This window comes from Brienomyrus brachyistius, chromosome 6, assembly GCF_023856365.1.
Source record: "Brienomyrus brachyistius isolate T26 chromosome 6, BBRACH_0.4, whole genome shotgun sequence".
Lineage (NCBI taxonomy): Eukaryota > Metazoa > Chordata > Actinopteri > Osteoglossiformes > Mormyridae > Brienomyrus > Brienomyrus brachyistius.
Window position 1 is genome coordinate 17303323 of NC_064538.1, and position 19800 is coordinate 17323122.

General features: G+C 41.8%; 1 protein-coding gene across 1 annotated transcript; it reads right to left on the minus strand.

Annotated features, from left to right (window-relative positions):
* Nucleotides 1–653: 653 nt before the first annotated feature.
* Nucleotides 654–9816, minus strand: wnt11 (wingless-type MMTV integration site family, member 11). Its single transcript, XM_049017790.1, has 6 exons — nt 9562–9816; nt 7950–8137; nt 5979–6214; nt 4523–4800; nt 3551–3843; nt 654–1657 (listed from the first exon to the last, which is right to left on the minus strand). Exons 2-6 carry the CDS (start codon nt 8021–8023, stop codon nt 1483–1485), a joined length of 1056 nt encoding a protein of 351 aa, XP_048873747.1. The 5' UTR covers nt 8024–8137; nt 9562–9816; the 3' UTR covers nt 654–1482.
* Nucleotides 9817–19800: the final 9984 nt, after the last annotated feature.

Genomic DNA, 19800 nt, shown 5'->3' on the forward strand with positions numbered 1-19800 from the left:
AAGACTGACAGATGTTGTTTAAATGGTATCTGGTGAATTTTTACCCAAATAGCTACTTTTACTTTGACTAAAACACCCTAAATATAGATGCTTCATTAATCCCAAAGGAAACTGCAAAAACAGCTTTTCTCCCCAGCAAGGAATCAAACTCCAGTCTCCTACAAGTGGGGATTCTCACCATTATACTACCATGGAGTTCAAAAGGATTTTGAATGCCCCAGTGTCTAGGTTTTCAAGGAAACTGGCAACAATGTAAGGTGTGAATGAAGATATACATGTAAGATCTGGTGGGCGGCATGGTGGTGCAGTGGTTAGCACTGTTGCCTCACACCTCTACGGCCCAGGTTTGAGTCTCCGCTTGGGTCACATGTGTGTGGAGTTTGCATGTTCTCCCCATGTCGTCGTGGGGTTTCCTCCGGGTACTCCGGTTTCCCCCCCACAGTCCAAAAACATGCTGAGGCTAATTGGAGTTACTAAATTGCCCATAGGAGTGCATGTGTGAGTGACTGGTGTGTGAGTGTGCCCTGCGATGGGCTGGCCCCCCATCCCGGGTTGTTCCCTGCCTCGTGCCCATTGCTTCCGGGATAGGCTCCGGACCCCCCCGCGACCCAATAGAATAAGCGGTTTGGAGGATGGATGGATGTAACATCTGGTAGAGTTGGTAAAGATTCTTTAATTCATAAATATTTCTTTAAATTCAGCATACAAAAGACAATATGTACATCCACGCAAAAGTGGTTTCATAGCACAATGTCATGGGAACCCCCCCCCCCCCTCATGATTTGAGTTCACATGCTCTAAAGTGTTAGCTTTGACATCATTCATTATGTTATGGAAACATTTTACAATGCAAACATTTTTGTTGTCCTTTCTGGGGGACCAAAAAAGTTGTCTCCTAGTTTGTGACAGTGTAGAACAAATGTCCATCCAGACGCGTGACACAAACTACGCAAGACCCTTTTACATATCTGACGTGTTCTTTCACTCCTTTTCTGTAAGAGTACCTTGGATAATGCAGCAGGTTTCAGAACCTCTAAAAGTTCCTTAGATTGGTTCTGCAGCACGAATTTAAGTCAGTGTTAGTCCACAGTTACAAAGGAGAGTCCGACTGGAAAGAAACTAAGGAGGCTTCCTCAAAAAAACCCAGCCAGTATAATTTCAGTAATAAACACATACAAAAATATGCTCTCGATATCCAAATGTGGCAAAGGTGTGCACGTTTGCGGAAGGAAAAAAAACAGGAGGAGAGTGGTTGCCACAGTAACAGACCATCGGGGCCACGACACCCATGTCGACATTCAGCAATTTTTTTTTTAAAAGTCCAAAACCGGTTTTCGTTTTGAAAAAAAATTATAATAATAAACACAAAAAATAAATTGTTCTGGTCAAAATATACACGCTGTAGCTTAAGACAAAAGTAAGCCTTCTCGGTACATAGTGCTTTGGTTATCTGTGAGAGGCCCGGCCCGGCCTCGAACTTCCTCACTTGCACACGTATCTCTCCACAGTCCTCTCGCATTTCTTGCACGTCACGTAGCAGCACCAGTGGTACTTGCAGTGGCACCTCTCCACCAGCTTCTCTGTGTAGGGGTTGTAGCCTCGGCCGCAGCACATCAGGTCGCAGCTGTCGCTGCCGTTGGAGGTTTTGTTACACTGCCTGCAAGGGGCGCGGGGTGACAAAGCGGTAATACTTTAACAGCAACGCAACAGACACCTCACAAATAAGACTAGGAGGACAAAATGGCCGCCGTCGCATTTGAGCCTCCTTGACGGTTCACCTCAGGACTGGTGCTATTTCAGCACCATACTTAGGTTAGGACACCCCCTTCATCACCACCTACCACCCCCCCCCCCCCACCAAGCCAAGCTGTTATACATAATCTTACAGCAGTTACTCTCACGATTAACTGAGGCAAAATCTACAGCTCATTGCAGTTAATGGACCGGGAGCTGCCATATTTTACAAGCCTCCCACCCCTCCATGAGAAAATTGTTTTCAAAATTTCAGCACCATAATAGGCTTAATGGTGAGAGATGCTGGGGAGGTGGTTACTACAGTAGAGGAGAGGCGGGAGTCTCTTTGTAGAAACTTTACAAAGGGACTCTGTGGCATTGACCAGTTTACGAGGCGGTCCTGTGGGACATCTGCAGGAGATATCCAAAGCTTTACTTCTCTCCTGCCCTTAATAAATGCCGCACCATCAGCTTTTGTCACTTGTACATTGGTCCCTACTTTCACTCAACTTCTGGCACCCTAGATACTGAATTACAAGTGGTCCAGGATCAACTTCCATTCAACAAAAACAGCTGGCCTTCTCGATACCAGCCATTAGCAAGGACTGGACTTCCTTATGAAAGTAACATCCTCAGTTAACAATTTAAGAAATATTAAAACGGCTGCCCATTCTAATGCTGCCCTGAATATGCTGGAATTCATTGAAATAACAAGTTTTATGTGGATCATAGAGGCCTTGTTTAACAATAGCATCACATCTCAATGATAACAAAAGCTGGAGCCGTGTGACTCTTTTGTCTAAATATAGATCTGCTGGCCAAACATCCTTTATCTTATCTCTATGGAAATGGATGCTTTGGGCACAGTAATTACACCTGACACACAGAGCAGCTCAGCGCTATCTGTCCGGGACAACGGAGCTAAATCCAACATACAGGCCTATTGACTACAGATCTTTTTAACTTTGGTTCGAATGCCATCCTGCCAAGGTTCTGCGAAACCCACCCCGTAGCTTCTATTTCACTGACATAGGACCAAAAAGAACTGGGATCTTAACAGATACCGGGCACGACTTGAGACGTACCACTGTTAGTCTGGAAAAAACCACTGTCAAATTAAAAATGACTTTTCATGCTCTGTTAACCAAAATAATAAGACCATAAAGTAATTGTCCTTGTTTGAAATTTCAGGGATGCACCCCTTCATGGTACCACAGATATTACACTCAGACAAAGACAAACATAGGATCTTGTAGTGCCATCAAATACAAATACAGTTCCTTCGAATACAGTTCCAATTCTGCGAAAGTTCTGTGAAACCCATCAGCAATACAACTAAGAAATGCCTTTTGAGGCTGTGTTACCTTTTCTCTAAAGACTACAGTTCTCATACGAGGTAAGCTGGGAGGATAAAGCCAATAAAACAACGCTCAGAAATGAAGACGCTAACTGAAGTGTGGAGCTGGTTTGCAGGATCAGATCTTCCAAACTATCTCACACTTACCTCAGAACCAAATAGATGCAGTATCATGGCATAATTGATCCAGGAGACCTCCATTTAAAAAAACATGCTTCCCAATAAAACAGTCTTGAATTGCGTAGGTCTTTTGAACTTAAAGCCATTTCCACTGTATGACATATTGGCTAATTGATATCAGCTGAGCCCAAGAATAACCACATTACTTAGTCACTGGCTGATAACCGCGGCACGTACAGCACTTGGGAAAGGTCGCAGTGGCCACGTCATCGCCACATGTGTGGACACACTTTCTCATGGATGAAACATGTCCTTTGTAATAGAAGTCGAGTTACTCACCTGTCCTGAGTGCCAACGGAGCCAAGTTTGTCATTCTTGGTGCAGAAGTCTGGTGAGCTCTGCAGGTAAACCAGCTCGTTCTCCCTGACTGGCCGGATGTCAATGTCCTTGGGGACGAGCTGCTTGCGTGTGCCCATGGGCCTGTGCACCACCTTGGTGGCCGACAGGTATTTCGTCTTCAGGTCCATGGCGATGTCCTTCAGGTCCTGCAGGCCTCTCCAGCAGGTTCTGATGGAGCAAGAGCCTGATACCCCATGACACTTGCATTTCAACTCCAGGGCGTCTCGCAGTGCCTAAAAAATGGCAAGACGGTCAGAAAGATGCGACCAGCATAGCACCTTAGTGGGAGGTTCTACGATGTTCAGTTTCTACTACAACCTTCCGAAAGCACGATGATTTGATGTATTTAACATTTATTTTCTGATCTCTTGAATCTGGGCAGCACAAACGTTTGGATGGCCTACCAGCTCCATGGTTGGGGCTTCCAGTCCAGCTTTGTACATGTGAAGTGTGCATATTTTCCCCATACTTCTCAAATTCCAGAAACATGCAGTTAGGTGAGCTATTGATTCATAGCATGTGTGGCTGCGTGCCGTGTGATGGAGTGGTATCCCATCCACCGTGTCCCCTGCACCATGTGCCGTGATTCCTGGGATATGCTCTAGGCTCAGTGTAACCCTGTACTGCAGTGTTTCCCAGTCCTGTCCTCAGGGACCCACAGACAGTCTACATTTTTGATCTCTCCCAAGTCCACTGTCTGGCAGGGAGTTCAGATAGAGCAAAAACTTGGACCGACTCTAGGTCCGTGAGGACTGGATTGGAACACTGCTGTACCGGATAACTGGTTGGAAGTTTACAGTTTCTTAACTTGTAGCTATGGAATGGGGAATTATTTTGCCATGCAATGAGCACTTGCCCGTTTAAGGCATCATATTTTAATGGGGGGGGGGGGGGGTAAGTGGGTCACATTACCTGTCGGCCCACTTCACTGTTGTGCAGGTGCATCAGCTTGTTGGCGTGAGACCCGGACTTCTTCATCTTCATGGGGGCGTCCGAGAACTTGGAGCCCATGACCAGGCCGTAGTGCAGGTTGTCTGCACAGCCACCCCATCGGTAACCCGGCTCGGGGATCTCCCCGGGGATGGGTCCGCAGGAGCACAGCCGCAGGTCCCCTGACGTGCAGGCCCGTGCGATGGTGTGGCTGATGGCAGCGGCTGACAGAGCGTACACGAACGCTGACTCCCTCGTGCCTGAAATGGAAGCACAGGAGGTGAAAATTTCATTCACCGCTCTGATGTGATAGTGGCACTTTTCGGGAAATTCCCGATTTCATTGAGGACCACCCTGGTTCTCCTAGAAACATTGTGTTCATTCGACTCCTTTGTATGATTCCAAAACTTAAACAACGTATCAGGGCCGAGCCCATATATCTTGGGGGGGGGGGGGGGGTGCATTTGTAGCAGAGCATGTGGAAACGGGTTTAATGACGAATCCCACAGTGATCATATAAGTGACAAAAGGATGATGGATATTAAAGAGCCACACCTAGATGAAAGTGCCCTCATACGCCGACCACTCGTGCTTGGCAAGACATTCTAGAGGAGCTTAGAAGTTAGACAGATGCGAGTCCAGTCTCATCTGGCGAGACATCATCCACTCATCTCTAGCTGCTGCCAATGAGCCAACTCTTTGTAGTGCTTTCATAACTTCAGTCAGATCCCATAAACCTCACCTGGCAACTGGTCATTCCTGCATGAGAAAAACTATTGGCACATACACAGGAAAAAACATAAACCTACCAGACGAAAGAGGTGTCCCTATGTCATGTTCAGATTGATCTGCCAAGCGGTACAGCACGCATACACTATATCACCTATAAGTTATTTCCTCAGCCCAATATAAACAAACTCCAGTTGGCATACATAAAATGACTTACAGGATACACCCATCGTGCTTGACCATATGCAAAGCCCCCGCTAGAGGCGCCTCATGATTTCTCACACAGAGAATAGATCCTATTGTGAGGTGCCACAAAGAAATCCCACATCCTAAAACAGGAAGCCTGGCACTTTCAGGCCGAAAAGATCGGCCAGTTAATAATGCTTTAACAGCAGGCTTTGTGGACAGGAAACTGAACCGCGGAGGTTGTTTGTGGGGTTAGTGGGTGCCTTCTTGGGACAGCACAGCAGAATAAAGAATGCCAGTCTTTGCCTGGCATATTTCATCCTACACAAAACCACCCGGGGAGGCTCGGGGCAAAGGGGGGGGAACCTTTGGAGTTACTGCCTTTTGTTTTAATGGTCAGTGCTGGATGTTTCCCACATGAGACCAGCAGGTTCCTCGGAAGGTACAGAGGTTCCTGTCGTGTGCCGGGAAGATGCCACCAGGGACACCGGGAGTCCTTTGAGGATGGAGACGGAGTCTGTACCTCTCTCCAGGTCCGGCAGGTAGTTGGGCCCGTTCTCGATGGAGGAGCAGTTCCAGCGCATGTCGGCAAAGGTCTTTTGGCACGTCTTTTTGACTTCACGTGCTGCCTGGATGATGGTGTGCATGAGCTCCAGGTTGCTGCGGCAGAGCTGCACCTGTGAGGACACCAGGCCCTCCAGCCTCTTGCAGTGCTGGGTTTGGTTTACGTGCAGCGTGGGGGGCGTCCGCGACAGGGCCCTGTTCAGATTACCACAGACACACAAACATACGCACACACACACATACGCACACATTTTAATACTTCTCATCACTGGACACGCAGCAGTTGAGTCCTGAATCTCCAAATACCCTTTAAATACAAATACTTTATAACATGTTGGTTATAAATCCCTTTTAGCAGTAACTGTAAAAAGTCCCACATAAATTACTGTAAATCTGCTGCACTCATACTGCTAGTGGTAGCTGTTAATATGAGCTAGAAACAAGGCTGATATTTTTTTTTTCACTGTAAATAAATGTATTGCTTTTGACCTGGAAACTCTTATATTAGAAGCATGTGGGGACCCCACATGGAAACAATTACATTTGAATAATTTCAATTCATGCAATATGATGCAAATTCTAGATAGCGACCTAAACGATACTTTCTGATGCGGCAAAGGCTTAATGGCACTTTAACAAAAATTGATGGTTATGAAATTATGTCTTTGTCCAACACACCTTATTTGTCGAATACTGTTGCAGCCATTTAATTGTGCATTTCAGTCTTATTGTGGAAACAAATGAATACACCCAAGTTTTGTAAAATTTTAACGCGACTTTAAAAAATGTATTTTCAGTCAAAATGAGCGCTGAGAGACGAGAGCTTATATTGGCACATATAGACCTCTTTTTTCTTGACAGCAGGAAAAATTTACAATTTAATTGTAAATAAATATTATATAAAAGCTGACTGCCAATGGAAATGTTAGTCTAATCAAGAATGGGGGTGTCTGGAGTTACAGAAATACAGACCGAAACCAAACGGAAATTTTTCTTTGACGAGGGCAATTGAGACCTGGGATTCAAACGCACCAGGGCTTTTATTGACAGAAGGTTTAGACAATAAAAAGCGGTGATCGCAGCCCATGTTGTGCAGGTTACCGAACAGCGGTTCGTGTGGCGCCTGCCAACATACCATACACCTTGCCTGCGTTACCCCGGGGAAGTCGCCGGCCTGTGCCCGCTTCCCCTCTACCCTCTACCCGGTCGCAACAGGTGTTTACGGCCGCATCTGTTTTACATTGCGGCTCGCCTCATCACGACCGCGCCTGCTCGTACTGCGCTCCTCGCTGAAAGGCTGTTGAGAAACAGCTTAGCCATAACTACACATGCCTATTGTTATGTCTAAACCACGTACAGAAACATGTGTTTTAGGTATGGAGGAGAATGTGGTTAATTACCCACAGTGTGCTATGCCGAGTTTTACACTAATTTGAGGGTTTCCAAATGTTCTCCCTTTTTCGAATTTCGTTTTTTTTTTTAAGACGCAAAGCCTCTCTCGCCTGTTTTAATGTGATGAGACATTTGCCACTGCAAATTGGAAACACAAAGATATGCCTTTATTCATTCTGGATAGCGTTTTGATAAGCAACTCCAAGTAACCAAATGTTTTTATAATTCCGACAGCGAGTCATATTTTGAGCGTAGTAATTGACACCCGCCGATGTGGCAGATTTTGAACTTAGTTAACATATATGTGCAGCAAACCTTTTGCGTCCAAGTGGTTTGCGGCCCTAAGCCGAAAAAATGATATTGTATACATTGCCGTTGAATACTTAAGCATGGATTTCTCGTTTTCAGAGTCGAGTAAAACAGGGCCAGCGTACCTGCAATGAAAAGTGTAACTCGAATAGAGGGGGGGAACCGCCCCGTTCCGTGCAAATATAATACGATATAATACAATATCATATTAAGAAATAATTGCGCTTACAGCCATTTGATGCCTGAGCAAATATGTAGGAGTACCAGAAGGAGATGCAGCGACAGGCCAAAAGTTTTTTTCATGATGATGGTCCAAATGGGATACGGCAGGAGGGAGTCGCTGAGGCGTCTGTGTTCAAGATGCGGTCAAAAGCCAGCGATCATTGTCTTCTGCGTCTTCTTCAACTTGTTTTTAACCTGACGAAACATAAAATGAGCATGTGTAGAACAAATACCATGCAGCCCTGAGCCAAAAGAATGTATTCTCTATATATGTGGGCGCAAAAAACTAACACCATTATTTTTTTAATAAGGCTAGATTATAACGTGAAGATGATTTATTTTAAATCTTGATATTTCCAGAGAGAGTGTTGCGCGTTGGAGAGAATTCACGCTACTTGTGCGTCCCTGTTTTAGCCGCATAAACACACTTTGATGGCTCTCAGGCAACGAAAGTCCTAGAACTCAAAACATCCGCCGTGATTCCTAGAATGATATGATAAATTGATAATAAATATATATTTTCAGGAAAAAAATGCATAGTGTAGATATTTAAATACTGATACAATGTGTATAAATGAAATACCATTTACAGTGTGTATACAATTCCATCTGTTGCGCTGTTACAGGCACCGATGTCCAGGAATACTGTTCGATCGACCTCTATACGAACAGGGGAAATTTCATAAACAACGATAATAATGTTTTTACTTTGATTAAAGATCACAATAAAGCGTGTTGTGACAAATTGGCTTGTCATGCCTTGCCAAAAAATGTGATTGACTGAAAGTAAGCGGAGTTTTTCATTCTTCCCCAGTCCTGTCACGGTGGTTTTACCTTTTGTAAAAATGGGCAAATCATTCGCAGGCCTATAGACTGTAGAACTGTGCCGCTCTTCGTGCTAATTAACCACAGAGCATGGCTGGTTACATACCCCTGTTATCATGATTTATAGTTTAAAAATAATTTGAAAAAGATCTATTTTAAAATAATTGATTGAAAGCATGATTCACGGGTAAATAATGGTCTTTCCACCGTGAACAATTTGCTTGAAAACAGGAAACAATGAAGACTTTGTTTAAAACTCTTTGAAGTAGCACTACTGTAGTTCATTTACAATATTGCAGTCTATACGTTTATGCATTTGCTTAACTTAAGTCGGTTCCATTAGTTTATGGGTCTCTCTATGACATGAAAACAACGGATTTAAAAACATAGGCTACCATGGGTAAAACTATGAGCAATGCATATCATATTAAATAATTATGATATTTAAAGCATCGTAACACATATGACTTGGAAATAAGTTTGCGCTTAAGGAGAAATTTCTTTAGTGTTTCCAGCTCCGGTAAGTAGAAATATGCCGATGTGGTGTAGTCAGACAAACAGTATAAAATGCAGTTGCACTGGATAAGGTTTAGCACCCTTCAGAGTTCCTATAGTCCTCTTTGAATCTGCAGTTTAAGTTCGAATGAATGTAGCCTACTTCTTTTGCGAGAGGTATGCTGTAGTTTCAGGTAAACGCTTTTCATTAAAGCTGAAAAAACCCACATCTTTCCCCCTTCAGGTCAAAACGACATCTTCGCTAAAATACCGATCTGTATGAATAACACATATTTTACCTTTTTTAAAATAAAGTTCTGTGATCAATTATCAACCCAGCGGTGATATTCCACACGATATCCTTTTTCAACCAAGGTCCGCCATCAAACGACGTTTTGTAAATCCTCAGTATTCAGAATCGGGCTCCAGAAAAAGCAGAAAGCATCATTCGGCTGGTTCTCCTTCGAGTTGTTTCGCGTTACGGGGACGCGGCAGGTTCCCTGCAGCCGTGCAGCCTGGCTGTAGTAATGCTCAACTCCCGATATCGCCGCGGCTACCATTTATATCCACCAAGCGCCGCTTTGATCTCACTGTGATGTCAGCTCTAATTAGCATAACAAAGTATACAGGATTCTTATTCCGAAGTGGACAGAGGCGAGCCATATATTGCGAGTTTTTAAAGCTTCATATTCCAGCTTATTAATTTTAGCCAAAGAGCACTATTCTGAATGGATCGCAATAAACATCCGTATTTTCTGTATGTATTGAATATCATTACAAAATCAGGCTTCCTGTGTTGTAATGTTTTAATTATGCACACAGTTTAAGTGGTGTGGTGGTGATCGTTATTAACAACGTGTTTTTTTGTGTCACTACCTTTCCTAAACTATTTAAATGTCACAGATTTAAGGCGCTAAAATGATATCTATCGTATTTTATTTGTTTTTTAGATGGAAACATCTTTTCACGTTCGCTAATGATACGACTGGCGGAAACGATCAATTTAAGTATTTCCCGCAGATATCATCAATAATCAGGATGCATATTCATTACAGGCCTACTATCTGGAAACATTTTTGGGGATCAACACCAGATTTTCCGAAATATTATGGTTAAAATCACTGCGTTTATTGAGAGACATTAATTTCAAATAGGCTTTATACAACTATGGAAAATAGCTTCTGCATCATTAAAAGTCAAGATGTTTTCCGTACGCGTTTGTCGTTAACTTTTCTCCAGCAGTGAATTCCGCATCACTCGCTTCTTTCTTCACTATAAAGCAGCGCCACGTACTCAACTCGTTAAATAACCTTGCAATTAAGATAAATTCAAACAAGTTTCCTTTGGAATCTATTGTGCAATTCCAGTGTTTTGCTTTAAAGGGGTACGTTTTATTTGGAAAGGAAAATCTTTACGGGAAACTACCGGGATCCCGGGACAATGAGCTGTATAACCTCTCCCCTTCAAGTAAGAGTAATTGTATGGCATTTAAATTATGCTGAGCTTTCCAAACTGAGACAAGAGATACACCTTTATTTTCGAGCGGATGTGATCTTTTAAGGTATAAGGTAAGAAACGAAATGTTAATATTTTTTACATAGTTTACAGGTAAACTCCATATTACATTGCAAAATGTATGTTCTTTCCACTATAAATAATATTTCACGTCATAATAAATGAACTTCAGTTTAAGAGAGCAATTCCGTCTTCAGTATGACGAAGAATAGCATCATACGCAGTTAATTAAATCCCCCACCAAGGTTATAGAGTGCCAGCAACCTGTCTACTTATGTGATCTTGTGACGTGTAATAAAAATATAATTTAATTATTGTTTTTGTGTGATCTGCAAAATTGAAATAATTTTATGCGTCTGAGTGGAATTTATTTCGCCTTTATTTATTTAACGTAAGGTATATTCCTGTTTTTTTTTTGTATGAATGATTCGCCTCTATGGTGATATCATAGTACAAGATTTCATGACAGTAAAAGGCGATTTAGAAATCAGTGTCTGTGCAATGAGTTACTTGTGTTGTATGCAAAGTATGGTCGTTTAGTCGTTTTTATGTGCATAGTATTGACTATACTGAAAAACTAAGTGAAATTAAAATATAACAGTACATCATTTCAATGTTAACTTATAGTGGAAATAAAGATAAATAGCCTGCAATTCATATTAAAATTTCCGACTTGGCAGCTCTATCTTCCGTGGTTCGTTCAGATGATTCAATAAGGGTTTATATATATATATATAACACACACAATATATTTGTGAAGTATTATTATTATAGTTTTTAAAGCTCTTAGTTTTCCACCTAAACGCATGCGAGCATATAGTTAAATGCAGGTAAGGAGTTCAACATGTTAAACTAACAACCTTGATAAAAATTATACGAATGTTGCGAACTTTGCAAGTAAGACATAGTTGACTATAATTAGCAATGGGTTTGAAACTGGTGAAATGTTACTGCATGCATTTTATTACTTTAAATATTCGTCTTTATAGCGTGCAGTCTCGTATAATAGTTGATCTTGCCTTGGCAAAATGTGCCCTTTGTATTATGTCAGAGATCTTGTTATATTTGCAATATGTCTACCACTTGAAACGCCGTTAGCTGTTAGGTTATTAACAGCTGTCACGGCATTTGACAACCAATTTGATTATCCAGAGAAGTTCTCCTCATCCAGTACGTTCTTGTTTCCTTCCAATCACCTTCATTTATGGTGGATAGAAATTATTAAGGCGGGCGTTTTGCCATCAACTACCCTCTGGTGTATCAAAAGCTCCCCACTTGTGCTGGGGCATGTAATATATTCCTTTGTTTGGGTCATGAGCTCACGGCATCGTTTTCAGCGTCACAGTGTTCACCGCTAATCGGCTTTTGCAAAAAGTTATTTGAACTCATGCATCTGCGTTTTCCTGAAATGTCTAAGATATTCGATGATGAAGTGGGCGATTTATTGATGCTCTGAAATGTGCGTTATTGCCATTTAAGCAGTTTGCATTTTACCATCGCCGGAATTATTCTCCAGTCGGGGAAAATTACATAGATTACTTCAGGAGGTTTAATGACTTGTTTTATTGGATGTGTTTGTTGTCATGTGTAAGTGCATGAGATAAAAGAGCAGGGTGGAGGAAGCATGTCTCCCTTGCCAGCAACACCTTAATCTGTTCCACAAAGAGGATGCGATGAGGCAATACAGTGGTTAAATGTTTGGGAGTTACAGTGACTTGAATCAACAATACATTCCCATTGTCCTCTGTCTCAGGAAGATCACAGCAAAATCAAAAGTCTGGAGGCCTGCCAGTGGATGACAAAGCCTCTGACCTTTAACCCCTGGGACTTAAATGTCAGAAGTTTCCCTCCCAAAGCTGGAGCTGGTTGGCTTCTATTCAGGAGTTCAGTGATGCACCTTCATCTATCACACCCAGTGTGCTTAGACTGTACAGCTGCAGCTCTCATCATCAGATCTCTTTCTCTCTCTCTCTCTCTCTCTCTCTCACTCTCTCCATCGAACCATGGTGCACTAACCACAAGTTCACAGATTGATCCTCCCTCCTTTCCTAGCCACAGAGCTATGACCCAAACTTCCTCTCCAACCAGGACTGGAATATGTCACAAGCAAACTTTGATGGAAGATCAGAAAAATGTTTCACTTATTAATGAAAAGCAACTACAACCGAAGAATGTTTACTGAAAACTACATGCACTAAACACATTTAGCATATTGTTTGGATTATATGTCTGTGTGTGTACATATAAAAGAATTGATGACTAAAGACAACACAGAAATAACAAGTAAATGCATATATTCTTTGCAAGACTATATTCTTGGTCACAAGACATATTTTATGCATTTAGCAAACACTTTTATCCTACGCAACATGCATAGTTTGAGAAAGCAGGGTCAGACGGTCCATAGAGCACTTGGGGGTTAAGGATCTTGCTCAGGGGCAAAACTGTAAAATCACACAACTGACCCTGAGATTTGAACTAGCATTTCTCCAGCCACAGGCACAGCATCCTAATCTGCTTAGTCACAGACTGCAGTTTTATGAATATGATAGTTCAGTTTCTATTTGGCCCAAATGTATGTATTTAATGACTCAATCCATGCTTTACTGAATGAACGTGATATATAAAATATATTCCTGTTCTGTGTTCAGTGATAGGGAAGCTTGGCTCTGATGGGGAGTCGTGTAAATCATTAATCGAAGTGGCCTGGTGTGCATCTCTGCATGGTGTGAATGTTTTGTTCACTGGTCAGCCATTTGTGGGGAATCATTGATCTGGAATGTATGATACAAGTCATCTGGGTGTTTAGATTTATCTGTTTCTCAAGACCCTCGACTGACATTATCTGAACTATCAAAAGTTCTCAAAGATAAAGAAATACCCGTTAAGTATCCTTGGAGGACCACTGAAATTTGATGAATCTCCCTGCCCACACACTGGCCTGATGCAGCTGTATCAGTGGCTTGTAAATGATGCTCATGAGATTCTGTGGTTTAACAATCATTTAGAAGTTGCAAATATATTCACTACATTATCTTTCAATCCTGAAAATCTTAAGCTGTTACATATGATACTTATATGGAAAACATCACTAAGTTTACTTAATATGGATCATAAACTCCATGGTTAGAGTATGGAATAGTCTTCCTGCTAGTGTAGCGCGAGCTAAAACCCTGGGTTCCTTTAAATCAGAGCTAGATAAGATTTTAACAACTCTGAGCTATTAGTTAAGATCTCCACAAATGAGCTTGATTGGCCGAATGGCCTCCTCTCGTTTGTAAATTTCTTATGTTTTCATGTTCTAACTAAAGCATTTTCAGACATGGTTTACTATCAGTTCTATTCTTGGTCAGTCTGTCATAATCATACTAATATTTCTGGTACATCTGGCATTATTAAAGAAAACAATTTAAAAGAAAATCCATAGCTTCCTATTGCATGAAGTTGAAGACAATCTGAAATTTGGGCTGAAAACAATGCTAATGTCTTTAACATCACAGGTGTCGCTAGATTTCTTGCATGGCAGTAATCAGACATGATTCATCCCCACTGTTGCATTCAGATGCGTCATTATTAACCAGTCACCAATGAAATGGTACAGGAAACTTGTCCAATAAATCAAAATATGTAGATCAAAAGAAATTACACATACAAATTTGTCCCAGATCTCAATATCTATGGACTAAATGTCTGTGTTTACAGTCATTGTTCTCTAGTCCAGTTACGACTCATAGAATAAAAATTCATGCAAGAATTTCATAAGTATCGTTTTGCAAATATGTGTCAAGAAAAAAAATCTCAAAAATGTTTGAGTCGCCATCACATATCAGATGTTATATATGCAATTCAAATAGTAAGTAACTGAATAAGAGAATAAAACACAGAAATGATAAATTATACATTGCAAAAACGTATTAGTGCAAACGTACCTGGAGCGCAGTAAGGCCGCGCCGATATATCGGTTGTAGAATTTCACACTTTCACAGCACTGGCACCTTGCAGCCTCTGCTTCCGAATGAGAATTTCTCCGATACCAGCACTCGTTTGCACATTTATATGCGAAATTTCCTGATGAATTGCCTTGAAATGAATGTGTGTGTGTTGGTCGGGGGGGGTGACACAAATAGCTTTGAAAAGATGCCTCTTTCGTTAACTGAGTGTCAGGGAATTTCATAAGTAAAGAGAATTTGTACTTTACATTCACACATCATATATAAGTTTATATATGATAGCTTAATATTGGATTTCTCTCTAATTTCTGACTTTTTTTTAAGAGAATTCGGTTTTTTTTTTTTTTTACATTTTTTATCTGTTGTTTTTTATCTCCCCTCCACCCATTATTTTCAAGCTATGAGTATCGCTTAATTATTTAAAAACTCCTCAAAGTGTTTTGTAACGGCACAATCTTTTCAATTGTAAAGCTTTTTCTCGTTTTTTTGGATACAGGAAACAAAAAAAATTGTAGACGTATGATACAATGATTTAATTACAATTGATTTAATTTAATTACATCTTATAATTACACTGAACAAAATAACAAAAAAGAATCAAAAATATATACTAAAAGTTTATTGACAAACTTTGTTGAAACTAGGCAGGCTTGATTTATGAGTTCAGATGTGTGGTCTTTAAAAAGGTCTAAAGACGGCTTGGTGGAAAGATGCAGACATTCCAGGGACCCTCGAGTGTAGATTACACTGTTTTCAGAGGACCCCCGTTTGTTTTTTTTTTTAATTTCTCAACTTTTTTTTTTTTTTGAAGAGCTTTCTTTTCAAACACGAAGAGTGACTCAAAATACATTCCCACGTTTGATGAGAGTGCTAAGCGACGGAGAGCAGAGAAAAGCCGGTACAAGGCCTCTGTGCATCTGATGCTGCACGTTAATTCAGAGGCTGCTTGGGTTGGATTGGTGGTGAATGAATGGCATGGAGGACAAGCAGTAGACGGAAAAAATCAACGAGATGTCAGTGACTAGTAATCTTTAGAGAAATAAAATATGAGAAAAGCAGCTGTGACACTGGGAATAGTATCACAGTATCGCGATATCAGAACAAGCAGATATCACCCGTTAATGAAGTTTCTTTCGATTAATTTTTTATATTCATGTGTATTCGAGTTCGCAGTGAGTGACATTAGCGGCTATAAACCCCAGCCGCCATCACCGTTCATGCATTACTGTTTTGATATTTCCACTCAAGTGCTCAGGTCAGGCTGGACATACAGACAGAAAACTGCTCTTTTTCTTTAAGTACTTTTACTATATTTTTATTAAAAAGCTGGAAAAAAGCATCCATGTTAGGAGAGGAATCCTACCTTCCTCACCGTTTACTGATATAAGTTGCAGTCTCTCCTCTTGGGTGAAACAGGTGGAAATACTTATAAATGAAACAATGAAGAGCAAGCAAATAACATATGAACCATGTTGAGAAAGTAAATAATTATAGCAAACTGTCTGTCAATGTGAGCAAGCTATGAATGCTTTCCTGTATGGCATCAACCCAGGAATCATGTAGATTTAAAATATTTAATCAGCATAAGACATTAGTTATAAATACAGGGAAAATTCTAACCAGGAAGATTTTAGCTGTGAACATGCACTGTCTAGTATTATTTAAAGAATAGAAACTTTAAATAGATTTTTTGTTCCCAAACAATGGGCATGAAATCATGCGAATATATTCTTAGTTTGCATAGACCACAACAGCAGCCTGATAAACTAGTGGTGCTAAATGGCAGAAATGAAAATGATTGCCTTCTTGCCACCATGTAGAAAAACCTTCACGAGATTCTTTTGCAGGGTAAACTAGAAAGCATCCATCAGAGGGCCAGCCAGAAGAGTGTCTTCACGTCACCAGACAGAACCGTATTATTTCTGACGGGAGTGTTGAAGAGGAGCTGGTGTCAGAGTGTCAGGGGGAGTGATAAGGAGTGTTGGGGAGGGGGGGGGGGGGTTGCCACAGAGATAAACCATCTGGATGCGGTGTTGGTGGACTTACCTCTGATACAGTCTGCTAACACCTCCCCGCTCTGACCCATCGAGGGGGTGGTTGGGTTAGAAGGGCAAGTGGGGGTGTCAGGGCCCCTGAGCACAATAGATAAATTGTACCAATACATATGTTTTTTATCATTTCCCAGCAGCATTAGCGGGGGGGGGGGGCGGGGGGGGGGGGGGGCGGAGTGACAGAGCAGTATTATAAATCGTGAGGTGAGGACACTTAGTTCCAAATGAAGCGGTAGGAAGGCCTGCCAAAACATTAGCCTAATCACTTAGCGTCAGGGTTAGCCTGCTCACGCTAACTGGCAAAATTTGACTATGGCAACTAATTGAGGTCTTTGAATTTCTGTGGCAGGGTCTCAATAGCTGCTTTTGCCAATCAGAAATTTGTTGCTCTACCACAGATCGTTGGATGTGTTTTGCAACACCGATATCAGATATAAAAAAAAAAAAAAACATGCAGCATGGTCTGGGTTTTTCATGTGGAATACATGAGAAATAAGACGAGAATTTCCGGATCTGATTGAGAGATGTGAAACTGTGATAGCTAAAACCAAATGGCTTATTTGTTGGTGGTTCTGCATTCTGTTACATTGTATTCCAGTCAAAAAAAAACTAGGAAAAAATCTGCCTGAAAAATAGCTAAAATATATGGACATTATGAAGTATCATGGTCCTAAATCAGGGCACAAGCCCAACTTTCAAGGGGAAGCCAGCATAGGACCTGGGTGATGGTCTCAACTTTCAGAGATCAATGAACATCTCGCAGGTGTGAAAACACCCCCTTTGATGGACCTGATACGGCAGCACTACGTCTGTTTCAAGGGCGTTTCAGTCGAGTTACATTATTATCTACTGACTGAACCAGGTCGCCGGATCCTACATTCGTCTGTCAGTTGCCAGAACCATAACGGGCCCATGCTGAATGACTGCTCACATCCCCTTTTAACAGCGGGGCTTGTGTTTCCATGGCGAGATGAGTCCCAGAGACGCCAGCTTTAGTCCCATCTGCAAACAAGGCTGCTGCCTGCTGGCAACTTGTGAAAAACCAGACATGCCTTCCTCAGCAGGAATTCTGGGATCGCCGTTCATCTCCAGCTCCGGGTCAGGGCATGTTAAATATCTTACAGGGGATCAGATTTAGTTGCACTTACATGTTAAGAAGAATCTTATCATGTGACGCACATTTTCTCCAGTTCTTTTTATGCTACCCACTTGCCTTTAACAGCCATGTTATCTCTTTTACGATTGGGACAGTAGATCAACAGTAACAGTTTAAGATCAACATTCCAGATTTCAGACTGCAAATAAAAATGCAGCAAAAAAAAACTGAACCTCAACTGGATCAAAATCTAGTGCAAAATGTGACAATTCAGATTTGGCATCTAACCCAACAATGTTTCGGTGGGGAAAAAGAAAACTACTCCAACGAACACTGATGACAAGACATAATCAACAACACTTGTGGCATTCAATAAACAATAATGAAAACCCTGAAAAGCCTTTGTAGTTAATTGGGAACTTTGGCTCACAGGGAGACTATACAGTTCAGAATGCAGATAAAAATGAGAGGAAAACCTATTTAAGATTCATTATTCAGATTATGCATTTACATCTATCCATCTTTCAGCAGCTTATCCTGTGCAAGTTCATGGGGGCCTATATCCCAGCTAGCACAGGGCACAGGGCAGGGGTTCACCCTGGATGGGAAGCTAGTCCTTTGCAGGGCATATACACGCACATACAGATACATGATTACAATGCAGAATGTGTAAAAAAAAAAAAAAAAACTGGAAGTGCCTTTGGAACACACACAGGAATGGTACAGATTCAGAACTGGATCCCAGTGCATAACAAAGAATGCCGTCGATCTATCTCACAGGCTGCAATTAGACAAAAATGTTCTGTTAAAAAAAAAAATGGGGGTAGGCAACAGCCATTACCTCAGAAAGATCCTGATGCCGGGAAGCAGATGTGATGCCGTAAAAAGGAGCCGCTGGCTGTTTCTGCAATTTGGACGATTTTTAAAATCAGTGATAAAGCTGAGATGTAACAGACACAGTTCTTTAGTCTGGTAGTGTGGACCATTGTAACTCATATGTCCATTATCCAAATGCTCATCCTCATCACAAGGGACCTGGAGTCTATCCCAGGCAGGACAAGGCACAAGCCTTGGATCCACCCTTGATGGGATGCCAGTCTATAACAGGGCTCACACACACTCACACACACACACACACACACATTATGGGTGATTTAGCCTATCTTGTCTATGGACTGCGGGAGAGTGTATATGGGGAGGATGCATACTTACTGACCCGGGGGGTGGGAATCAACCACACACCTCGGAAGCTGAGGCCACAGTGGCCCCCTCCCCGATAACATCCATCAATCCTTAACAAGTTTCACTGCAATCTATCCATCTTTTCTCCAGTACAGAGTCGTGTAGGACCTAGAGCCTATCTGAAGCAGTGAAGGGAACAGGGTACGGACACTGGGCATACCACCAGTTCATCGCAGGATGCACAGATTGAGCAATTCTAATGATGGTAATCGGGACTGTGGTAGAACATGCAAATCCCACACACTTAGAGCAGGGGGCATAAGAACCCCCAATTGTGATGGTGCAAGGAAACAGTGTCATCCCTCACAATCCCCCAAACATATGAGTCCGCTGACCTTCATTCAAAAAAATGAAAACGTCTGAAGTAAGAGCCTGGTTGGATGAACCAAACGTTATATACCAGTAAGAGAAGGGGCACACCAGGAAGGACTTGTCAATCCAGGAATACAAACCCTTACTTTCACAGCACACCCAATGTTTCAGGCAGGAAGAACAGACCACTGGTAACCTACTGGAACCCATGAATGCTATTTCTGTCCATCACGGTCACTTATGTAACGATACTGGAAGACTTCAGACTTAAAGATACATGTAACACCAACTTGGGTTGTTTTCCCCGGAAAATAATTTTGTGTCCAGTGGTCCGTGACAGAGAACACAGTCATTCATCCACAGTGGTGCCTT

Excerpts from the sequence above, each read along its gene's own strand:
- wnt11 (XM_049017790.1), bottom strand. The coding sequence starts at position 8,023 with ATGAAAAAAACTTTTGGCCTGTCGCTGCATCTCCTTCTGGTACTCCTA. Across the intron at positions 6,215-7,949 it reads TGCTCAGGCATCAAATGGCT|GGCCCTGTCGCGGACGCCCC; the intron begins GTAAGCGCAATT and ends TAATCTGAACAG. Across the intron at positions 3,844-4,522 it reads ACAGTGAAGTGGGCCGACAG|GCACTGCGAGACGCCCTGGA; the intron begins GTAATGTGACCC and ends GCCATTTTTTAG.